Here is a 21,584-nt window from a genome sequence, read left to right on the forward strand (position 1 = left end):
GCTGAACCATTTTAGTGAACTTTTCTTTTTTTAGATATTGCATTTTTCAATTCCACAATTATTTGTTTTCTTATTATAATAGCCATCTCTGGGACCAGTAGTTAGCGTGATGGCTATGTTTCTGGACTCCCATGTAGTCGACCGCGGTTCGAGTCCTGGACCTGGTGACTTAAAACTCACGCCTGGTGCATGTGCATGCATGCCCAAGGTCCCGAGAGAATGGAGAAGGGATTGTGGTATGGCCACCCACCCTGGGGGGTGGGGGGGATTTCTCGCTTTCTATCTTTCTCGGTCTTTCTGATGAGCACATGCATCCTATAGCAAAAACCTCTCCAAAAAAATTAAAAATAGCCATCTCTTTAGTTCTCTCTTTTATCACAACTCCTGTATTTGTTTAAACATGGTTTCTTTCGTTTTTTGGTCATACTTAAAATCATTGACTTAAAGTTTCTGCCTGGTATAATGATTAGACAGCTCCACGGGTCCCTGCAATCAGTGCGTTTCTTGCTTTTCGAAGGAGCTCTGGATGTGTATTGGTGCAGGTCTTCAACATTTAGACAGGCTTTCACAGCCGTGCCTTAGCCATCATGTCCAGCTTGTAGGGAGTCTCAGATTTTTAGACTGTACTGAGGACTTAGGGTTTTCTCAGGTCCTTTGTGAGCATCCCTGTAGCCCACACTTGCATGTGGCTTTCTAGAGTGCCGAGAATTCAGAGGAGCTTTTCATTGCCTCTGCTCGCAGATGTTCCATCTCTTAGTGGGGACGCCACTCCTTTGGTTTGTTTTGCGAATATTCAGGCTGTGCTTTTCTGCGTGTTGTATATTAAACTGCAGTCAAAATGTTTTAAAACTTACGTTTTAAAGTTGGTTGTAAGGTGTGGTCATGCCACAATTGAATAGCGTTAGACTTCCTGTCAAACTCATTCTGACATACCTGGAAGATGAGATTGGCAGCCAGATAATGCTACCCATAGCCATGAACTCGGTCCTTGGATTTCCCAGGAGGACCTGTGCCTGCCAGGGGCTGGACCCAGAGACCTGCGGTGCCTCCTTTTCCTTCGGCTGTTCCTGGAGCATGTACTACAATGGCTGTAAGTTTGCCAGAAGCAAGATCCCACGGAAGTTTAAGCTGCTTGGGGATGACCCAAAAGAGGTTGGTTTACTTCCTGATGTGCAGTCTCTACCACAGAGAATGGCTGAGCACAGGGAACTGAGCAACGCGACACACTCCGTTAAAATGCTCACTGTTAACGAGAGCTTGCCAACACGTACTGGCTCCCCTGTAGAAACACATCCTACAGAGGGATGATCATGGCGCTATCACAGCACAGAAACAGATAAAGCGTCGGGGACTCGTTCTGTCGAGGGCCTTTTGTATTTGCTCTTTATATGAATTCTAGGGTTTGAAAAGGCCGTCACCTCGTGTTAAAATCAAATGAAGACTGGTCACATTTCACATCCTAGGAACCTGAATTGCAGGCGCCTCGTTCGTGACCACCATGTTCAGGAAGGACCATTTCTAGCACGTTCATATGCCATGAGATAGTTATGGTTTCCGTGCTGAACACTCAAGTAACAAATGTATTTAGGTTTTAGTGTAAATACGTAGTCAACACCAAAGAGTATTGATTTTTACTATCGAAGATACTGTCTTTTGCCTTTTTCTGAAACTTAAAATTTGCAAGTTGGTGTCAAAATTAACAACTTTTGAGCAGAGTGCAGTCTAGAGTATGCTAATTGAACAGTCAGGAATAAACGAGCATTTATATGTGACCAAGGTTTTACTTCATATACCTTACACAGGTGACCCTCCTTATCTGCAGGTTCCGCATCTCCAAGAGAGGAGACCAAAAATGTTATGTGATGGTTGATTCTGTACTGAATATGTACAGACTTTTCATCTTCATTATTACTCCCCAACAGTAAAGTATAACAAGTATTTGTGTAGCATTTACATTGTATCAGGTATCATGAGTAATCTAGAGGGTACTTTACACTGTACAGGAGGCTTGTGTGGGTCTGTGCAAAGGCTACCATTGTATACCAGGAATGCAAGCAAACAACTGTGTGGCAGCTCCTGGAACCAGTAGTCCCCTGCAGACAGAGGGATGCCTGCAATTACCTTCTGAATTTTAAATATAATTAAAACAAATACCATAGATATTGTAACAGTGATATAGCCCTCTGAATTTAAAATGTGTTCACTTTATTATTTGTGACTATGATAGTAAGTAAAGTGCAAAAATTCTTGAAATCTAAGTAAGCTGCTTTCAAGAAATCATGTTTTCAATAGTAAGTATATTACTTAAGCATGGTAAGTGTTCTCTTTTTATAAGAGAAGGCAAGAACATGCATGTTAAATAATCCTCATGAATAGCAGCAAGTCCACATGCTCTCATTTTAACTTTCCACACTCGGCTTTTTCACCTGTCTTTCATAAGCGTGCGTCACTTAACCAGGTTTTCTGCCCACTCTGAGGGGGCAGTAATCCCCTCCCTGTCAGGTGGAAGGACTGTTCTTCGAAGCCTCTCTCTTAGGATTTCTCTCTCTAGTATGTGGTTGTATTTCTGAACCTTTTGGAAAAAAGAAATCTCAATCTAAGACGAGAGCAGATATGAATGGGGCCACCACCTACTATTTTTGCAAGCATATTATTCGAGAAACCTAGTCTTCATGAGAAGAGAGTGTTGGCAATATAACTGAGCCCTTCTTTAAAATAATCTTTGCAAAGTTTTTCGTATATACATTCTAGGTCTGAGAATTTTGTCTGCATTTTTGAAGTTACCAGTAATTTTCAGTTATCCTATGGAGAGGTCATGCTGACTTCTGAAATGCTGTCTTTCTAAACACAGTAAACTATAAAGATTAGTAAGAGACAAAATCAGCCAAACTTATCATTTCAAGTGTATCTTCCTTGGCAGCTGACTGGACAGTGAGAATAGAAAAATGTGACTTTTAAGACCGTGTAGCTTCCTTTTTCTAACCCCAGGGCAACATGGGCTCATGTTCATAAGATGTGCCCCTGTTAGGTATGTACTGTGTGTATAGTAGAAAAATCAGTGAATCATAAAAATACTAACAGGACATATAAACAAGGTGATAACGTGGTCCATTCTTTTCTTTTAGAAATAGTATTAAGATCTTTTATTTAATAAGGAAGGCACATGTTACATTTTAGATTCAATATTTAGAGAGAATAATCTCATTGCCTTTCATATATAGAGAGAAAGGACCTCGAATTTAATATGCAGAACTATTCCTTTTTATGCAGGAAGAGAAACTAGAGTCTCATTTGCAGAACCTGTCCACTCTTATGGCGCCGACATATAAGAAACTTGCACCTGATGCATATAATAATCAGGTAAGTTTAATTACTGGCAGTAATTTTAAGAATTTGTAGTGTTTTATTTTTTTGGTATATGAAAATTTTATCATCCAAAAGAGCGTTTGGTTTTTTTAGCTGTAAAGATATGTGCTGTTAAAGCTCAAGTTACTCTCTCTATTGATCTTGATCATGTATGAATAACTGTCTCTGTAAGCTGACTTTGGTGACTATGTTAAAATTACGGACCACCACCAACAGGATTTAACGGCCTATTAACTATTTTCAGTTACAAGTCTACACGCTGTAAGTGAGCTCTATTGTACACGCACACATATGTCCATGTTGCCAGATCTTTTGTTTCACCTTGGCGTTGTGAAGCCTGCTTTCTGTGTGTGTTCTGGGCAGTACGCAGGGAGAGAGCTAGGTGATCTGGTCAGAACTTGCTCATGAATGGAGCAAGACTGTCCAATCTTTACGTTACAGTAACATCAACAGCAAAACTGCTGTTCTTAAAGCATACACTCTTTAGTCCTGGGGATATAAAGCTGAGTGATACAGCTTTTCTGTCTATAGGTGATACCTGCGTTAGAAGCAACAGAGACACATAAAATAGCAGTACTAAGGTAACACAATGAGGGACCAGTAGTTAGCATAATGGCTATGTCGCTGAACTCCCATGTAGTCAACCGCGGTTTGCGTCCCGGACCCGGTGGCTTAAAACTCATGCCAGGTGCGTGTGCGTGCATGCCCAAGATCCTGAGAGGAGAATGGAGGAGAAGGGATTGTGGTGTGGCCATGCTCCCTAGGGGGGGATTTCTCTCTTTCTCTCTGGCGAGCGCACACACCCTATACCAAAAAAAAAAAAAGTAAAATAACACAATAGCCAGAATAGAAGTATGTGCACATTTCTGAAAGGATGAAAAAAGGGGCCAATACGTGGTGTGGTGGTTAAGGGCACTGGACTCCCACATGGCCAACAACGGTTCCAGTCCCGAACTTGGCAGCTTGCTTTCTCATTTTCCTTCTCTCTCTGCTCCCTTTCTGGCCCAATTTAAATAAACAGATTTTAAAAAAATAATAATTCTTAAAAAGGATTCTTCCTCGGCCAGCAGGTGGTATGGTGGTTAAGAGGGCTGGATTCCCACATGACCAACTACGGTTTGAGTCCCAGATCTGGCAGCTTGCTTTCTCTGTCTCTCTCTGATCAAATTAAGAACAATGGGATTAAATAACTCTTAAAGACTCTTCATGATCATGGAGGAGAACGGCAACATTACAAATGGCCTCAGGTGCCAAATACAAGTCTTTGAACTTTTATCCTGTAGGTGATTGTTAGGGTCTTTCAAGTGCATGGGGTGGGGGGGGGGGGGTTGTGAGGGTTAAACAATTTAGCTTTTATTTTTAAAAGGTCACTCAAGGGGCCAGCAGGTGGCATGGTGGTTAAGGTACTGGACTCCCATATGGCTAACCACAGTTTGAGTTCCAAACCTGGTGGCTTGTTTTCTCTATGATCAAATAATGGGCCCATATACTGAAAACTACAAAACATTTCTGAGAAAAATAACAGTAGAACTAACTACACAGCTAGCGACTTATACTGGGCTCGTGGACCACAAGCCTAAGTATTTAAGATTTCAGTTCTTCCCGAACTAGTAAACAGATTCAATACATGACTTATCAAAATCTCAGGTTTTCTGAAGAAATTGACAATATGAACCAAAAATATATAAATACCAAGAATCTAGAATAGTCAGACTATTTGTGGCCATACCACAATTCCTTCTCCATTCTCCTCTCTCTGGATCTTGGGCACGCATGCACATGTGCCCAGCGTGAGTTTAAGCCACCAGGTCCAGGACTCAAACCATGGTCAACTACATGGGAGTCCAGCAACATAGCCATTACACCATCTGCTGGTCTGTGGTCCCCCAGCTTTATATGCATAAGGCTTATTGCTCTACAGGGCCAGGTCTAAACATTTTTAAAATTTCCAAATACTGTGATTACCAGCTAATTTGTTTCTTTTAAGAGGAAAACTACGATTCACACCCACACTTGTCCTTTCCAGATCGAGTACGAACACAGAGCCCCCGAGTGCCGCCTGGGTCTGAAGGAAGGCCGCCCGTTCTCAGGAGTCACCGCGTGCCTGGACTTCTGTGCCCACGCCCACAGGGACTTGCACAACATGCAGAACGGCAGCACGCTGGTAAGCACACCTCCCACCGAGCGCAGCCACGCTGCACGTGGTCAGGGTACTGCGTCTCGTGCATGAAGTGCTGCTGCAAGCGACCTTTGGCATAGCGAGCACTCTAGCAGGTGGCCCTTTAGCTGAAGACTCTGGGCAAACACAAGAGAATCATGGGAATTCTTGGTGCTGATGGAAACCAGTGACTCGGCATCACCAGTTATAATGCTGCCAGGAAAACCTCCCGGAGCTCAGTGTCAGATACCTGATAGGTTATAATTAAAGGCCTCCTTGCTGAGAGAAGTTCAAGTGATAAATGTGTTGTCGTTGTCACAGTACGTACTATAGAAGGGTCTTCGTGTGCAAGAGCTCGTTTTGACCACATGTGACGGTGGATGCAATGAATAGTATCTTATTTGAGCTCGCGGTGAGGGAGAGAAGGATCAGATGTGGGGATGGAGCCATGTTCTGGTCTGACAAAGCCCAGGGTGTTGCCTTGGATTTAAAGAGATGATCCAGAGTTGGGACAGTAGCTAGCATAATGGCTATGTCGCTGGACTCCCATGTAGTCGACCGCAGTTTGTGTCCCGGACCCTGTGACTTAAACTCACGCCGGGTGCGTGTGCATGCGTGCCCAAGATCCTGAGAGGAGAATGGAGGAGAAGGGACTGCGGCGTAGCCATTCCCTCTGGGGGGTGATTTCTCGCTTTCTGTCTGTCTCTGTCTGGTGAGCACATATACCCTATAGCAAAAACCTCTCCAAAAAAAAAATTCCAGAGTGGACACAGAATTTCAGATGGAGAAAGTCCCATTGGTCCAGCCCAGTGGCGGCACATGGAGGGTCGAGTTTTGGTTCCCAGGTTGACTCGCCCATGCCGGGTACTCTTGCCATTACCCTGGCTGGCTGGGAGGGGGTCACAGTGTGGGGCCCTGTTAAGGATAATGAGCTCTCTCACTCTCCCTCCTTTTTAGAGTACCCACTTGTACGAGGGGACATTTCAGAAATAAGAGAAGAGAAACAATGAGTTAGGTTCAACAGTACAGAGGACAGAAACCGTGTTAACTTACACATTGGAGTTGGCCAAATCTAACTTTTCATTAGATTTTCATTTTGATATGAGTTTCCTAAACAGTTTTTAAACAGTTAGGAGTCTCGCATGAGGAAAGAGGCGTATGAAGGCGTGAGATGAGGGGAACATAGCACCAAGAACAGAGGAGGCCCCTTAGCAAAGAAACTTTTAGCTTCTTTTTGAAGAGGCCTCGCATCTGTCACATCTGTTTTGAAGTGGCAGAAAGCAGGAGACTTTCATTTCGGTCAGGTCGTTGCCTCCTCTTTTAGCATCTGTCACACATGCAGGGTCAGTGGGGGCCTGGGTATAGGTGGCTGGACAGCTCACTGTGGGGATCGAGTCCCAGACCCGGCAGAATGAAAACCATACAAGCGTGTGTGCGCGCGTGCCTGAAACCCCAAGAGGAGAATGGAGAAGGGATTGTGGTGTGGCCATCCCCCGAGGCGGATGCTTTCCCGCTTTCCCGCTTGCTTTCTATTGCTCTGGTGAGCACACATCCTAGAGCAGGAAGAACAAAGTGAAGGAAAAATGCATGTGACGAAGAGTCACCACCGGGAACAGTTCCTGATACTCAAACGGAAGTGCTGATGCCGCCTCGTGTGCATCTCCTTATACTGTCTCAGTGCTCTTTGTTAACGACAGATAAGGGGCTTATGGTAACACGGGTGTCCAGCTAGGCCACCAACACGCATGTGGGCACCAGGGGGCAAGATGCACATGCGCACTTGCACATTTCTGTGGGCCTGTAACCGGGGCTGTGCGGTCTCCCTTCCCTCCCACCAGGTGTGCACCCTCACAAGAGAGGACAATCGGGAGGTCGGAGGGAAGCCTGAGGACGAGCAGCTCCACGTCCTGCCGTTGTACAAAGTCTCCGATGTGGATGAGTTCGGGAGTGCAGAAGCCCAGGAGGAGAAAAAGCGGAGTGGTGCCATTCAGGTCCTAACATCGTTCCGCCGGAAGGTCAGGATGTTAGCAGAGCCCGTTAAGACTTGCCGGCAAAGGAAACTGGAAGCCAAGAAGGCTGCCGCTGAAAAGCTGTCTTCTCTGGAGAGCGGCCTGAAGAACGAGAAGGACAAGGCGGCCTCTGCACGTCCGAAACAGACGGACAGCGCGAGCCAGGCCAAGCAGCTGGCAGGTAAGCTGCTCCCAGGGCACGGTCACCATTAATGCGGGAAGGCGGCATCGGCCACCGTCTTAGTTCTGTACCGGAACCTTCCCTAGAGCCACAAGTCTTGGCTCCGAGATGGTTGTGAAATGTGCACCGTCAGCCCCAGCTAGATAGAGAAGTTTGGAACTCATTCTGTAATAAACAGCAGTTTCTAGACGGGTAAGTGACAGGGCCAAATCAGCGCTACAGGCAGGCCAGGTGGACTGGAGACACAGTGGTCAGGGAGAGAGGTGAGATGATACAGAAGTGATGCAGGTGAGGGACCAGCAGTTGGCATATTGACTATGTTGCTGGACTCCCACGTAGTCAACCACGGTTTGAGTCTCAGACCCAGCAGCTTAAACTCACACTGGGCACATGTATGTGTGTGCCCAAGATCCCAAGAGGAGAACAGAGGAGAAGGGAATGCCATGTGGCCATCCCCCCTGGCGAGTGATTTCTTACTCTCTGTCTCTATTTCTGGCGCACGCGCGCCCTGTAGCAAAAACCTCTCAAACAAAAAGTGATGCAAGTGAATTCTTCTAAAATGAGAAAAAAAAAAATCAATGTTGATGATAAACATTAGAATGAAAGAAAAAAATGTAAGAATGATTCCCAAGTTTTAAGTCTAGATAACTGAAATGGTACTATTTACTGAGAAGTTTGAAAATAAAATTTATGGAGGAACCAGGGGGAGGAAGTTTCCCTTAGATTGGGAGTCTCGTTTAGGAGGGTTTCTGCAAGTGGCCTCCTAGAGAGCCTTTCTAAACAGGTCACACCTGGACCAGCAGGTGGCGTGGTGGTGAAGGTGCCGACTCCCACATGGCTCACCATCTGAGCCCTGGAGCTGTGACTTTACAAAGTGTCACTTAAGTTTAAACTCTAATGTGTTACCTACAACTGTGTACATTTTCTTTCTGGAAAGTCTGTTCATGAAATAGGATTTGCCAATTATATAAGATGCTGTGTATGTTTGAATGAAGGGCAGTCTTTTTCTCAGATTACTGAATCTTTTAGAACTAATTTTTTATTGTTTCAATTATAATATAAATTCTATTGCATGCCAGGCACAGGCAAGATGAAATAGGGCAGGACCAGCAGATGGTGTAATGCTTACGTTGTTGTACTCCCCCATAGTCAACTGCAGTTCAAGACCCAGACCAGACGCCTTAAAACTCACGCTGGGGGCGTGTGCGTGCATGCCCAAAATCCCAAGAGGAATTGGAATATGTTTGCAATGGGGATAGGTTGGAATATCCCTTATCCAAAATGCTTGAGACCAGAAGTCAGATTTTGAAATATTTGCCTATACATAATGAGGTTTCTTAGGGACGGGACCCACGTCTGAACGGTCTGTTTCTTTCACATATACCTTTCGACACAGCCTGAAGGCGATTATACATGCAGGATACGTGACCCATCACATGAGGCCATTGCATGAGTGCAATTTTCCACGTGTTGTCATGTTGATGCTCCAAGGTTTTGGATTTTGGAGCATTACAGATTTTAGAATTTCAGATTGAGGATGCTCAATCTATATTATAGAAGCACTAGATGATGAGGTCATGGCAGCCTTTCTGGAGGAAGAGATGACTAAGCCAAGGAAGGGTAGGGGTAGAGAGAAGAGGGTGCTCCAAGCAGAGCACGTTCAGAAGTCCCAGAAAACGAGATGTTCTCACTGGAGTGGTTTTGGAGGTCTATTACATTTTTCTGCGCTTACCAGATTACACCATTATAAATTCCACATCTTACTTTTTCTTAGATTTTTGCTATAGGGCACATGTGCTTGCCAGAGACACAGAAAGCAAGCAAGAACTCCCCCTCCCCCAGGGGGAAGCTCACGCCATAGTCCCTTCTCCTCCATTCTCCTCTCGGGATCTTGAGCACACACAGGCACATGCACCCGGCGTGAGTTCCAAGCCATCTGGTCCAGGACTGGAACAGTGACTGACTATGTGAGTCCCATGAGGTCATCAGGGCATCTGCTGGTCCCTCTGCATCTTATTTCTAATTCCTTCAGCTCAAAGCATGGTGTTGGACAAGCTCTCTGCTCTTGTTCTCATATGGGTGTCACGTCGTAGAGACTGGCAGTGTTCTGCACACGCATTCAAGTGTCATCACCAGCCCTCGTAAGATTCTAACCGAGCATCTTTGCTTTGTTCTCTCCCCCGTCCACAGAACTCCTGCGACTCTCAGGACCAGTTGTGCCCCAGCCCCAGCCTGCACATCACCCCCTGATTAATAACCCTTCATCAGATGCTCCCAGCTCTTACTCTCCCTCTGGATCCACCAGTCTATACATGAGACAGCCTAACCCAGTTAGTTCTTACCCAAGCTCTTCACACACGTCAGGTGTTTATGGAGGTGCCGACACTATGAGCCTCTATGCCACCTCATCCCAAGCTGCAGGTTCATATTTGAATTCTTCTAATCCCATGAACCCCTACCCTGGGCTTCTGAATCAGAGTCACCAGTACCCATCATATCAATGCAATGGCAACGTATCAGTGGACAACTGCTCCCCATACCTGGGTTCCTATTCTCCCCAGTCCCAACCTGCAGATCTGTACAGGTACCCAAGTCAGGAACATCTCTCCAAGCTCAATCTCCCACCCATCCACACGCTTTACCAGCCGAGATTTGGAAACAGCCAGAGTTTTACCGCTAAATACTTAGGTTACGGAAACCAAAACGTACAGGGAGATGCCCTCAGCAACTGCACCATCCGACCAAATGTACACCACGTGGGGACGTTCCCTTCTTATCCCACTCGCGAGGTGGACAGCCACTTCCTGGGAGCCACGTCGCGGTTACCTCCCAATCTGAGCAACCCCAACCTAGACTACAAGAATGGTGAGCACCACCCCTCTCCTCACGTGGCCCATAACTATGGTGCAGCTGCAGGTGTGCTCAGCAGCTCTCTCCACGCCCTGCCTGTCCAGAGCAAGGAGGAGGATGTGCTTTCCCACACAGCAAATGGGCTGTCTAAGGTGCTTCCAGGTCTTGCCCAGGACAGAACTGCCCCTGTCCATGGTGGCCTGCACAGGTTAGGGGAGGCCCACAGTCAGGAAAAGCAGCCTCCGGCCCCAGGCCAGGGCGTGGCTCCGGCAGAGGATGGGGATGTCTGGTCCGACAGCGAGCAGAGCTTTCTAGATCCTGACATCGGGGGTGTGGCCGTGGCCCCCACGCACGGGTCAATCCTCATCGAGTGTGCAAAGCGTGAGCTCCACGCCACTACCCCCCTAAAGAATCCCAACAGGAACCACCCGACAAGGATCTCGCTGGTCTTTTACCAGCACAAGAGCATGAATGAGCCGAAACATGGCTTGGCTCTCTGGGAAGCCAAGATGGCAGAGAAAGCCCGTGAGAAGGAGGAAGAGTGTGAGAAGTACGGCCCGGACTACGTGCCTCAGAAAAGCCACGGCAAAAAGGTCAAGCGGGAGCCCGCCGAGCCACACGAACCTTCGGAGCCCACTTACCGGCGCTTCATCAAGACCCTGGCCGAGAGGACCATGTCCGTGACCACGGACTCCACAGTGACAACGTCCCCGTACGCCTTCACGCGGGTCACGGGGCCTTACAACAGATACATCTGATGTCGCCCTCTCGTCGGTTACCTCATTGGAAAAGGCCACAGCCAGCCCGTCGGCCATGTGGCTCCTGGGACATGGGTGGTGGGCAGCAGTCCCCATATTCACGAGTGTGATGGGAAAGACCTCAGCTCCCCACAAACCAAGAGGTGGCCTTACCGTAGCACGCCCTCTCCAGCGACTCCCAGTGGTCACAGATGGGGCATGCTACGCAGAAGGCAGGAAGAGTGGCCCACGGTTCACTTCAAACACTGGCTCCATTGCTGGACGAGACGAGCATGGAGGTGACATTCTGCCCCTTACAGTGCTTCACATCTGTGACCACTGAGAACAACGCCGAGTCTGTGTCGCGGATCACAGGCCAGCCCTGCGGTGTCACAGCGGCAGGAGCTTGGCATGCCGCCTGGTGCTGAATGAATAGACGGAGGGACTGAAATACTGGAATTATGGCTTAACATGCAGTTTTTACTGTAATCTTAATAGTACTTTTTATTTATCAAAATAGCTACAAAATACGTAAATGAATAGCAGCAAAACACTGAATTTGTTTGGATGTTCTAAGAAATGGTGCTAAGAAAATGGTGTCTTTTAATTGTTGAAAATTTAATGCCTTTATATCAAGATGCTATCTGTGTACTCCAGTGCCCTGAAACAATGGGGTACCTTTTCTTTCAAGTTTTTAATCATAATTACCTATTCTTAAACAAGCTTTTTTTTTTTTTTAACAAAATGTGGACATTTTAAAGGCCTCTGGATTTTGCTCATCCAGTGAAGTCCTTGTGGGACAGTAAACATATATGTACATATGTACACACACATGTATATGTGCACACATGTATATGTATAAATATTTTAAATGGTGTTTTAGAAGCACTTTGTCTACCTAAGCTTGGACAACTTGAACAATGCTAAGGTACTGAGACTTTTTTAAGAAGAGTTTACTTTCATTTCAGAATGCAAAGTGGATTTTTTTAAGGAAATAAGGAAAGCTTTTATGATATTTTTGCTCTTAGTCACGCATCTACAGCCAGTTAGAGCCCAGCTGGGGCCTCCTGGATTCAAGGGGACCGTCAGTCCACAACATACGTTTCTGGTGCTCATGTCACAGCCATGCTGTACAGTGTGCTGCCACGTCGGGTGGCAGGCCCATTGCTCCCGTGTGCACAGTTCTGCATTTTCTGTTAACGGCAGGTGATCCGTAATTGGCCGCCTGCTCCAGGCACCACCCGACTCCTCCACTTCAGCTTCGGCTGCTTTATGGACCTCTATGCCCTTCCGAGAGCTGAAGGGCAGTCTGCTTGTGTGTCAATAATTCTGTCCTTGGTGCCGTCGTTCCTTAGCTAAGTGTCCTCTTTACCAGGAAGGTGGAGCAGCCGACGCCTGCGTAAGATGAACAAACAGGGTTAGTTCCATGTGAATCTGTTGGTTACAAGAAACACAAAACAGGCAGCTGTTTGCTGTGGTGGTTTTAAGTCATTCATTTGTATAAAGAAGTGGAAGAGTTGTATAGTAAATTAAATTGTAAACAAGACTTTTTAACACGATGCTTTAGTATTTTAGTACTGTAAAAAATTTAAATATATACATATATATGTATATACGTATATACAGATCTATATGTGTATATCTATATGGGTTTGAAGCAGAATTCACATCCTGATGGTGCTACTCAGCCTGCTACAAATGTCATAATGTGAGCGAAGAATTCATTGGAAGTTTGAGTGATGCGTTCCTATCTTGTCATATACCTCAACACTAGCTTGGCAATAGGATACTGAACTGAGAGTGAAAGCATAGAGCATTGTGTACCATCATTTTTACCAAGTCTTTTTTTTAATTTTTTTTTTTTAAAAATCATACCTTTGTTTCAATACTTGATTTCTTAGCAAGTATAACTTGAACTTCAGCCTTTTGTTCTAAAAATTCAGGGATATTTCAGCTCGTGTTCTCCTTATGCCAACATGCCACCTGTGTTTATGTCACATGGTTGTAGGTTAATAACTATTCTTTTTCAGGGATTTAACCTTTTTATTCTGAATCCCTCTTACTTGTCTATGTACTGATGTAACTAAAACTGATTTTGTAAATTGGTTGGCTCTTTTTATTATAAAGAAAACATTTTAAAAGTTTGGGGACTCCTATGACTGTCCAAGCAGAATATAATTACATGAAAAGAGAATGCACTGAGTTGATAAAGGGAGAATTACGAGGCAGGAGTTTGGCAAGTGGCCGTTAGCCAGAGGTTTTTCACTCTCTAAAGGAAGCTTTCTGGGCCCTGTGTCAGCACAGGTTCGTGCTCCGCGAAGACTTCCCCAACAAGCCAACACCTCGAGCTATGGTGTGCAATAGACTGTGTGTAAACAATTGCCCTTGTGTAAATACGTTCTTGCTTACTAGCATTTCAAATAAATTCTTAATCAAGAGGCCTTTGGGTTGTATTGGTCAAATCTTTATAAGATGGCTTTTGTCTTTTAAAAAAAAAAAAAGTCTCTAGTTTTTGGCTGCATTCAACTTACAAACATTTCAAAAATGTTTGCTCTGCGTATAGACCACATGGTTTTCACGTTTTCCATCCAGCGTCCTGTCTACCCCAAAGCATTTGGTTGTTACACATACACTTGGTTGTTCTGAGTCAGCCATGCCTAAGGAATACTTGGTTCGTCATCCACTGTCATCTGTCAAACTGCTAGCCAACGAGAGCAGGATTTGCAGTCTGAGGGGTGGGGAGAGGTCAGGTAGAGGAAGGGAGACAACTGAGCAGCATATTGTAAATAGCAGATCATTGTAAATATCACACCTGCCTCGGAAGGAACGGAAAGCAGATCTACAGTTTGCTTCTCTAGGAATATCAGGTTGACTAGATAGCCATACTTGAAGATGCTTCTGAGTGGTGTCAACGTTACTTGAATGAATTTTTCATCCTGATTGACACAGTGCTGTACAGTTCACGGCTCGAGCTAGTAGTTAACCTGTGTAGGAGACTTGCAGTTGGACACTAAAACAATGAACTTCTATGTGCATTTTTCTATGCTTTACTTTTTGTAAGTTAGTCTCATTTCATTTTCATGAGATGTTTGGTTTATAAAATCTGAAGATGGTTATAAATACTGTAAGTATTGTAATGTTATGAATGCAGGTTATTTGAAAGCTGTTTATTATTATATCATTCCTGATAATGCTATGTGAGTGTTTTTAATAAAATTTATATTTATTTAATGCACTCTAAGAGTCGTCTTCCTGAAGTTTCTGTTGACTGAATCACTGCCCCCTCACTGCAGGAAAAAAATGAAACATTTTAAGTTTTTTTAGATCGTTATCCTTAATCTTAGACTCTTCTGAGGTGGTAACAGTTATTAAGGCCGCATATTTCCCTGATCAGTAGGCTAGAAAGCCCCTGGCTTCCTGTTTCCAGCTTCCTCAGCCTGTCGCACAGACGGTGAAACCAGGGTGGAGCAGCAACTCTGCTGACCTTCCGGGAGGGCTTGCAGGGACAGCTGGTATCCCAGAGTGGGATTCAGACTTCTTAGGTCCAAGGACGACTGTTTGCAGACACCCACCTTCCTCTTCACACCCCTGTTCAAGGAAAAAAATCCCTCTTCCTGCTGTCAGGGAGGCAGGCATGTGTTAGGCCAGGGGAGCGAGCAGGGATGGCCGAGAGGCCTTAGACAGGTGCACCAGCCCCCCAGGGTCCCCACGTGACTTCAGGAACCTGTAGCTACCTTGTTCTCATTGCTCCCTGTCCTCTGCCATGTGAGCCATCCCATGCACACCTGTGCGCTCTGGTGAGACATCCTAGAGCCACACGGTCATTAAACTTGGTTATCAATCTTCCAACCCTCTGCTTCTTTCCAAACTGGCAGAGGAATTTTCACCCTGCATGAAGGGAATTCCCTTTCCCATATTCCTCCCACTCGGCTTCGACTGGGGCCAGCTTTGATTGACATAATACAACCCAAGAAGTGACTGCAACTTAGTAACCTTTGAGCTCTCAGACTGGGGCATCCCTCCAGATCTGCTTCAACCCCAGCCCTTAGAAGCAGCCTCACTGTTGGAGGCAGCAACCTGGCCACTTTTTTTCTTCCAACTTAGACCCTGCAGGCAGGGCAGACTGTCAGCCTTGTCTGACCATCCAGCCTCAGGCTGAACCTGTGGAACCTCCTGCTCTTCCTGTGTGTGAGACCCCACCACCCAGGGAAGGAGAATTTCAGCCTGAGCTCAGAAGCTCGTCCTGGTAAGGCTCCACCCTGATCCCAGCTGCAGAGGCCCCTGGCGCCAGCACAGGTGAGGGTGTGAGCGGACCTGCTGATCAGGCATCCTGTGGACGCAAACAGGAGACAGCTGGCAATGGCAGAGAAGCCAGCACTCACGGAGCGTTCTTGGCCCGTTGCCACCCTGGCAATAATCACCAGGAACGGACCTTTCACCAGCAGGCGCAGCCTGCCGCCTGTCACATGACCGCTTTCCTCAGTCCGGCTCATGGGCAACTGCCTCTCTTGGACCCCTGCCTCATCCTACTGCTCTGCTCACCTGCTGTGTGAGAACCAGCCTGATCCAGAAGGTTTTTCGTTGTGTTTTAAGAGATTTTTGTTATGTGTTTGCTCACTGGAGAGAGACCGTGAGAAATCACCCCTTGTGGGTGATTTCCTCCATTCTCTGGGGGATTTGGGGAACACATGCATATGCACCCAGCATTAGTTTAAAGCCACTGGGTCCAGGACTTGAACTACGTCAGCCATGTGGGAGTCTAGCGCCTTTAACCACGATGCCACCTGCTGACCTGGGCCAGAAAGTTTAGTCAACAGGCCTCTACCCCCAGTGGTTGTGAATTGTTGATTGTCTGAAAGGCCACCTGCAGGGGAGTCCACAAAGGCTGCAGGCTCCACAAAGGGAGCACCTTTGCTGTCACCCCCACTGTGAGCAGAGCACCTTCAGCATGAAGGCTGGAGACACTGGCTCACTGACCTCAGGGCTTCTGCTCCTCAGGGAGGCTCAGCACTCTCCGCCTCCATCCCTGAGAAAGACCCTGGCCCTTGCGGTGGTGAGCAGTGGTGCGCGTGGCCACAGCGGTGCTAAGCTCCATGCACATGCCTTCGGCTTCCAGCACAGGTAGTTTTGTTCCCATGTACTCAAAGCTACCTGCCTGAATCCAGGCGCATTTCTGACCAACAGCAGCCAAGTGCAGCCTCACCGCTTCTCCCTCAGTTCCCCAGGCAATGCCGATGGTTGGAAAGCAAGACGCCCACCTCTTCCTTGAGGCTGTTAGTGACAAAGCCCTATGTGCAAAGTGCACAGAATGAGAGAAGGGGCACCTGGTTCCTGTCTTCAAAGGCCTCAGCACGTAGGGAGCCAGGCCCTCGAGTGGGCCACACTCCTGGCCTCCCCCTTGGGGTTTCTCACTGCCTCCAGATCAAGGTAAACCCTATTGCGGAGGCCAAGAGAGTCCTGCCCTCTTCCCTTGACACCCTAGTGTATGGGATTTGGGTTAGTTCCCCAAGGTAGCAACTCCTTCAGGCTGGGGAAGGCTCCCTGCCCCCTCAGCCACCTCCTGCCACTCACAGCCGCCAGCACTCCTGGAAGGTAAGAGCCCGAGTTCTCGCCCCAGCCCACCCCACGTCTGCCAGTGCCTGGATGTAAGAGGAGTTTGGATGATTCCAAATATGCCCCTGAAGAATGACTTATGAAACAGCCAGGGAGATGGCAAGCCAGGGAGGTGACGTGGGAGCCACCTGGTGAGATGCGAGGGTTTTGTGAGTAGCAAGGGAGACCTTCGTAAGGCCTTGGATCAGAAGAATACAAAATCCGAAATGAAACAGCCCGTTCACAGAGTAATCCAGAGGCGTTCTCAGCTGTGTACGAACTATGCCCCCCACCCCAGTACCGTCTATGCCCCCAGCGATGGGGAGGATGAAACAATGCAGACTGGGACTGCCATGCTTCAGAGGTTGATGACGGGAGGCGGGATACGCCCAGGGGAGGAGAATAAGGTCTGAGCGGCAGGAAGCAGGTGGCTGCCGGGTGATGGGTCAGGCCTTGGGTTATTCAGAGGAATGTGAATGCCCTGGAAGGTCTGCTCCTGGGTGAGCAGAGGGACGCTTAGCTGGGCTGCGAAGGATAAGGCTTTTAGAGAGGATAAGGGCCAGAGAAACGCTGTGGGGGGCGGGGGCTCTATTTAGGGGACACTCCCTCTGCCATTATGAGATAGGGAGGAACAGCAGTTAGCATAATGAGATAGGATTCCTCTCCTCTGGGCGGTATACTTTTTTGGGTCCAAAATTGTTTAATAGGTATGAATTTTACAAACATTTCTTAGATTAGCGGTAGCGGTGGAGCTGGAGTATTGCGCCTTCTCCAAGCAGCACGGGAATGCCACCAATAGTGTGGTGCAACTTGTGGCCCTTTCCAAGGCCTCGGCTCTTGCGGCCTGCGGATGTCAGCCCCGCATCTCCCTGTGCTTGTGAACTGGCTTGGTAATCCACTGGGTGTCAGGGTTTCTTCTGATAGCTTTATGGAATGGATCAGTGAGGATGACCTCAAAGAATCTGTATGTGGCATCTTCACCCACCCAGTAAGAATTCCGGACTCAGAGAACCCCACAGTGGCGTCCAGCTCGCTCCTCTGCAACAGACTACACGCTCTGAGCAAACTTGAGCTGGTTAACACCATGCCATAGTTGCGCCTTTGGGGACTGGGCATTTGCAGCCTCCATGCAGAACACGAATCCTGTATATCACATAACCTTGATTCGCCTTCAGCCCAGTCTGTGCGCTTTCTCTGGCCGGGTGGGCAGGCACCCAGTGCAGGCCGAGAGCTGGCAGTACTAGCAGCAGCGGATCGCAGGAGAAAGCGCATCACCTCAGACTGCTTCTTCTGCCACAGCTCCTGGATGTATTTGGACGCGCCCATCTTGGCTTGACCTGATGGCTGCCGCCAGACGGAAAGGAAAGAGCCTTTCTCCCCTGCGGTGTTATTTCATAATTGCCAAAGGGAAAAGAGTTGGAGGTAACAGGGTAGAAGAAAGTTTGGCTTTTCATAATTTAAATAATCAGATTCTAGCTCAGCCCTAGATGAGTTACATGAGCTTTTTGATCAATTTCCTCATTTCTCCCCCAAGCAGAATGAGTGACGACTCTCCCAAAGGCGGCTGTGAGGACCCATGGGCTAGCCTGGGAAGGCCCAGGAAGATGCCTGGAACGAAACAAGTGGGGCTTCTCCAGATGGCTCGGGGGGCTGCAAGGGTGTAGATTTGTATTTACCCACCCTACGTCACCTCTGAGACAAGAGGACGGAGAACAGAGAAGGGGAGCCAGGAGGAAAATACCTTTTAAAGATTGTTACATCCATGGGTGAAATAAGCAAAGGCCGTGGTCCTAGAACTTCGGAGCACAGATCTTTATAAGTAGCAGAGCGATAAAGGAGAAAAAGTGCTGGACCGATCAAGGAAGCTCATGACAGCAAGAGGGTACACCCCAGAGGATGAAAGCTTAAAGGACCAGGAGGTAGCATAGTGGTTAAGGAGCTGGACTCCCACAAGACTAACAGAGGCTTAAAACTCACAATGGGGGGATCAGCAGTTGACGCAATGGCTATGTCACTGGATGCCCATGTAGTCGACCATGGTTCAAGTCCTGCTCCCGGGAGCTTAAACTCAAGCCGAGCACATGTGCGTGCATGCCCAAGATTCTGAGGAGAATGGAGGAAAAGGGATAGTGGCGTGGCCATCCCCCCGGGGGATGATTTCTCGCTTTCTGTCCGACTGTCTTTCTGGTGAGTGCACGCGCCCTATAGTGAAGACCTCTTAAAACACACACACAGTGGCATATATATGCACACCCAAAATACTGAGAGAATGGAGGAGAAGCGATTATTGCATGGCTATCCCACCCACCCCCAGGAGAGATTTCTCACTTTTTGTCTGTCTCTCTGGCAAGTACCCATGCCTATAGCACAAATCTCACAAAACAAAACAAAAAAAAAAAAAACAAGAGAAGCATAGCCCAGAGTCCTTCCAATGTTTTCACTTATATATTTAAGAAATTGCTTATAGAACTCCGACCATATGCCAAGCCCTGTGCAGACAGTGGAAATGCAAGCTTACAAAGATAAAAGCCCTGTGCGCACTGGGACACATGGCACAGTAAACACAGGAATTCTAGAGCCATAGATGCCTGAAGTCAGCTGCCACTGAGTATGGAGCAACCGGGCTCTGCAGGGCCCAGCAGAAGTGGCAACTTTGTGAAGACTCAGAATAACGGCCCTCACACGGCCAGCCCAGGCCAGCCCAGTGGAGCATTGACACCAGCCCACACTTCGCTGTGGGGTGGCTCGGAACCAGCCCGACAGCAGGCCAAGAGCCGCAGGCTAGGGCGTGCTCAGGTGCCTGGACGGCGAGGACACTGGCCAGCTGCGACATCTTCAGGGCTGTGCTTCCCTCTCCAGGCAGCTGGAGAACGACGTCTGCGTTTCCAGCTTAGGAAGTGCCCCAACTGGAAGCTTAGCGAGGGTGTTAACCACTGCCAGGGCCAGTCCCGTAGCCCAGAGGTTAAGGGAGCCAGATCCCACATAGCCGACAGTTCCAAACCTGGCCCAGTGGCTTGGTACAAAAGCGCATGTATTCCCCTGTTGGCTGCAAATGCCCAACAGGAGGGAAAAGTGGGGAAGGAATTGTGTATGATCATTCCCCACGGGGGTGCTTTCTCTGGTGAATGCACGTTTCCTGACAATAGGGGGAAAAAGTCACTGACAATTAGAATTTTCTGATAGGCCAAACCATGATCAAAGTGCTTGATATACATTAACCCTTCCCATCCTCACTAACCGTGGCAAAACCGTGGGCATAGGTAGGCATGGGCCTGGCCTCCCCACATGCCTGTGCTCAAGAGCGGTGACTCACTTGTTCTCATGGCAACCGTTCTAGTGCGAGTGTGTGAAGAGGGGAAACCCCAGCTGTGTAAAATGACACTCCCCAGCGGAAGGCCAGGAAGGCCAGAAGCTGCCTGCATAGCCCAACCGTGAGATCTTTCAGAGAAGAGGGCTGCTCAGCTTTTGAGTCACTGTTGCTGTGGGCTTTCTGGAAACAGAAAATGATTCAACACGCACTCCCCGTCCCGGAAATGGGGGTGGTGAGAGGCCAAGGCGGGGTGGGAAAGAGATGAGACCAGTGCTTCCAGTCCATGCCTGTGATTGAAGGGGGACCCCGGTCATCTCAGAAGGTCAGGGACCCAGAGTGGCAGGGCTTCCCCTGCCCCGGAGTTTGAAGTGCCTGAGCCCAGGGTAGCGCTCCCGGCAGCGCCGGAGCCGAGGTGCCGGGAGCCATCGCCGCGAAGGCGGTGGTGCTTCTGAATATCTTGCTCACCGGTACACCAGGGGTTGGAAAAGCCACGCTAGGCAAAGAACTTGCACCAAGATCAGGCATACATTAATGTGGGTGACTTAGGGGGCAACACCACGACGCCACACAGCCAGCCAGCTCTGTTCAATGCCTACATCTCTGAACGCCAGAGCAAAGCCATGGACGTAGCAGGATGGGCCTGGCCACAGACACCAGCGTCTGATGGCCGACATTTGACGGCTATGAGTATGATTGTCCCATTTCAGATGAAGACAGAGTAGAGTTAGAAAACCACATGAGAGAAGGTGGAGGTATTGTTGATTACCGTGGTTGTGATTTCTTCCCTGGACGCTGGTTTGATGTAGTTTTTGTGCTGAGAGCTAGCACTGTACACAAGACTTGAAACAAGGGGTCATAGTGAAAAACTAAAAGTATTCCGTGTGAGATTTTAAGTGCTTTATGAAGCCGCATCGTCCTACAAGGAAGAAATTGTGCATCAGCTGCCCAGCAATAAACCAGAAGAGTTAGAGGATGATATAAACCAGATCTTGATATGGACTGAACAGTAGATCAAAGACCATAATCCTTAACTTATAAAACTGGCCACTTTACAATAAAAGAGCCCGAGCCCAGGAAGGACAGACTCATCCTCATGGTCCCCTGTGCACGGCATCTAGGTCTGGAAATCAGGGGGGGAAGCACCCTGGCCACCCGAGGGGGAGCTTCCCCCTGCTTTCTCTTCCTCACACTCAGTGTAGACACTGTATAGTGACTCTGGCTTTGGGGTTAATGAGGGAACTCCGGAGGGAGTGGGTGCAGGCAGAGGGAGTGGGGTGGGGCGTGGGGGAGAAACTGCTCCCTTTTCCCCATCAGGAAATAAGGACCTTTAAAAAATTTTTTTCATTATCTTGCCAGAGAACATATACACTCAGAAACAGAA

General features: G+C 47.8%; 1 protein-coding gene and 2 pseudogenes across 4 annotated transcripts in view; 2 read left to right on the forward strand and 1 right to left on the reverse strand.

Moving 5' to 3' along the window:
- Positions 1–14,536, forward strand: part of TET2 (tet methylcytosine dioxygenase 2) — a 100,239-nt gene extending 85,703 nt beyond the window's left edge. For all 4 annotated transcript variants that reach the window (XM_027772921.1, XM_006151157.3, XM_027772922.1 and 1 more), the window contains 5 exons: positions 1,002–1,152; positions 3,271–3,360; positions 5,393–5,530; positions 7,363–7,714; positions 9,905–14,536. In XM_027772921.1, the coding sequence (XP_027628722.1) occupies positions 1,002–1,152; positions 3,271–3,360; positions 5,393–5,530; positions 7,363–7,714; positions 9,905–11,322 (2,149 nt within the window). In that variant the 3' untranslated portion in view covers positions 11,323–14,536. The remainder of the gene's footprint in view (positions 1–1,001; positions 1,153–3,270; positions 3,361–5,392; positions 5,531–7,362; positions 7,715–9,904) is intronic.
- A 3,091-nt stretch (positions 14,537–17,627) lies between these two features.
- LOC102476477 (60S ribosomal protein L15 pseudogene) lies at positions 17,628–18,219 on the reverse strand (annotated as a pseudogene).
- A 1,284-nt stretch (positions 18,220–19,503) lies between these two features.
- LOC102491159 (adenylate kinase isoenzyme 6 pseudogene) lies at positions 19,504–21,234 on the forward strand (annotated as a pseudogene).
- Positions 21,235–21,584: the final 350 nt, after the last annotated feature.

The sequence above is a fragment of the Tupaia chinensis genome, unplaced genomic scaffold, assembly GCF_000334495.1.
Source record: "Tupaia chinensis unplaced genomic scaffold, TupChi_1.0 Scaffold000315_1, whole genome shotgun sequence".
Classification (NCBI taxonomy): Eukaryota; Metazoa; Chordata; class Mammalia; order Scandentia; family Tupaiidae; genus Tupaia; species Tupaia belangeri.